Source organism: Lottia gigantea (assembly GCF_000327385.1).
Source record: "Lottia gigantea unplaced genomic scaffold LOTGIsca_733, whole genome shotgun sequence".
Classification (NCBI taxonomy): domain Eukaryota; kingdom Metazoa; phylum Mollusca; class Gastropoda; family Lottiidae; genus Lottia; species Lottia gigantea.
In genome coordinates, this window is record NW_008710460.1 from 31,416 (window position 1) to 32,753 (window position 1,338).

Genomic DNA, 1,338 nt, shown 5'->3' on the forward strand with positions numbered 1-1,338 from the left:
TGAACTTTGCTAACCACGGGATTGGAGAAATGCTGAAGAAATTTGGATGTTAATCTACTGTGTTTAATGACTGGTAAACTGTATTATATTTGCTAATCTGTATCCTGGTGAAATTTGAGAAAATTCAGTCAGAACTGGCACGTATTGTGTATTTGCTGTGAAACTGGTCACATTTACTGAACTTTTGTTTATCTGTCACATATCCTGTGAAATTTTGACTGATTGAATTTTTGAAAATTAAACATGCCACCAGAGGAACTGAAAACCTTGCTCTTAGAAGCCAAGAAGAAAAGAAGAAACTGTAAAGCTGCTATTACCAGACTAGGGAAAGTACTAGATAGACTGATTAATGAAAAAAGAGGAATAGAAGAAATCCAAGAAATAGTTTTGAAAATAGACACTGCATTTGATAATCTGGTGGAAACACATACTGCATATACTCAAATGATAGATGACGAGGATGAATTTGAAACTGCAGAAATTTGGTTGGATGATGTGCAAAACCAGGTCACAACATTAAAAATGTATTCCAAAGATTATGTTAAACACTTAGATGATGAGTTCCAAGCAAAAACCCAGAATGTTGAAATTCCCCAGAGCCCTGATCAAATAAACCTGTCACCCTCTTCATCCCCTAATGACAATTCATTACCTACTGATATCCAGATTAATTCTGATGTAAATAATATTGTTGATCCTGACAACCACAGTATAGACGATAATCCGAGTAAATCTGCTGTCAATCCGAGTACTTCTGCTGATGATAATCCGAATCCAACTACTTCTGCTGTTGTTAATCCGAGAGATTCTGCTGCTGCTAATCTGAGAAATTCTATTGCTGTTAATCCGAGAAATTCTACTGCTGTTAATCCGAGAAATTCTACTGCTGTCAATCCGAATAATTTTGATGCTGATAATCTGAGTACCGAGAATATGAATGGTCTTACTGCTTCAACTAGCCTGAATAGTAATTCTGTCAGTGGAAACCCTACACAATCTACCGATGTTTGTCAATTTAAAATGGAGAAACCGAAGATGCCAAAGTTTAGTGGAGATGTTCGTGAATATTATACTTTTAAGTCAGACTTTTTGCATATGGTTTCATCGAGATATAGTAAACGAGATGCTATAACTTTACTGCGTTCCTGTTTGGTAAATAAGCCATTAGAATTGATAAGTGGTATGGGTTCTGATTATGATGCTGCCTTTGAATATCTAGACTCAATGTATGGAGATCCAAGATTTATTGCTGATTGTATTACCCAAGATTTAACACGTTTCCGTCCACTAAGAGATGGTGAAGATGCACGTTTTTGCGAATTAGTTCATGTTGTCCGA

The 1,338-nt window shown here is 35.9% G+C and overlaps 1 protein-coding gene across 1 annotated transcript; it reads left to right on the forward strand.

The window, feature by feature from the left end:
- Window positions 1-243: 243 nt before the first annotated feature.
- Window positions 244-975, forward strand: LOTGIDRAFT_176093 (hypothetical protein; the record flags this gene model as incomplete). The annotated part of the gene is made up of 1 exon (XM_009066168.1): window positions 244-975. A coding segment is annotated over one exon (732 nt), but the record flags the coding sequence as incomplete, so codon positions are not given.
- Between the last annotated feature and the right edge of the window lie 363 nt (window positions 976-1,338).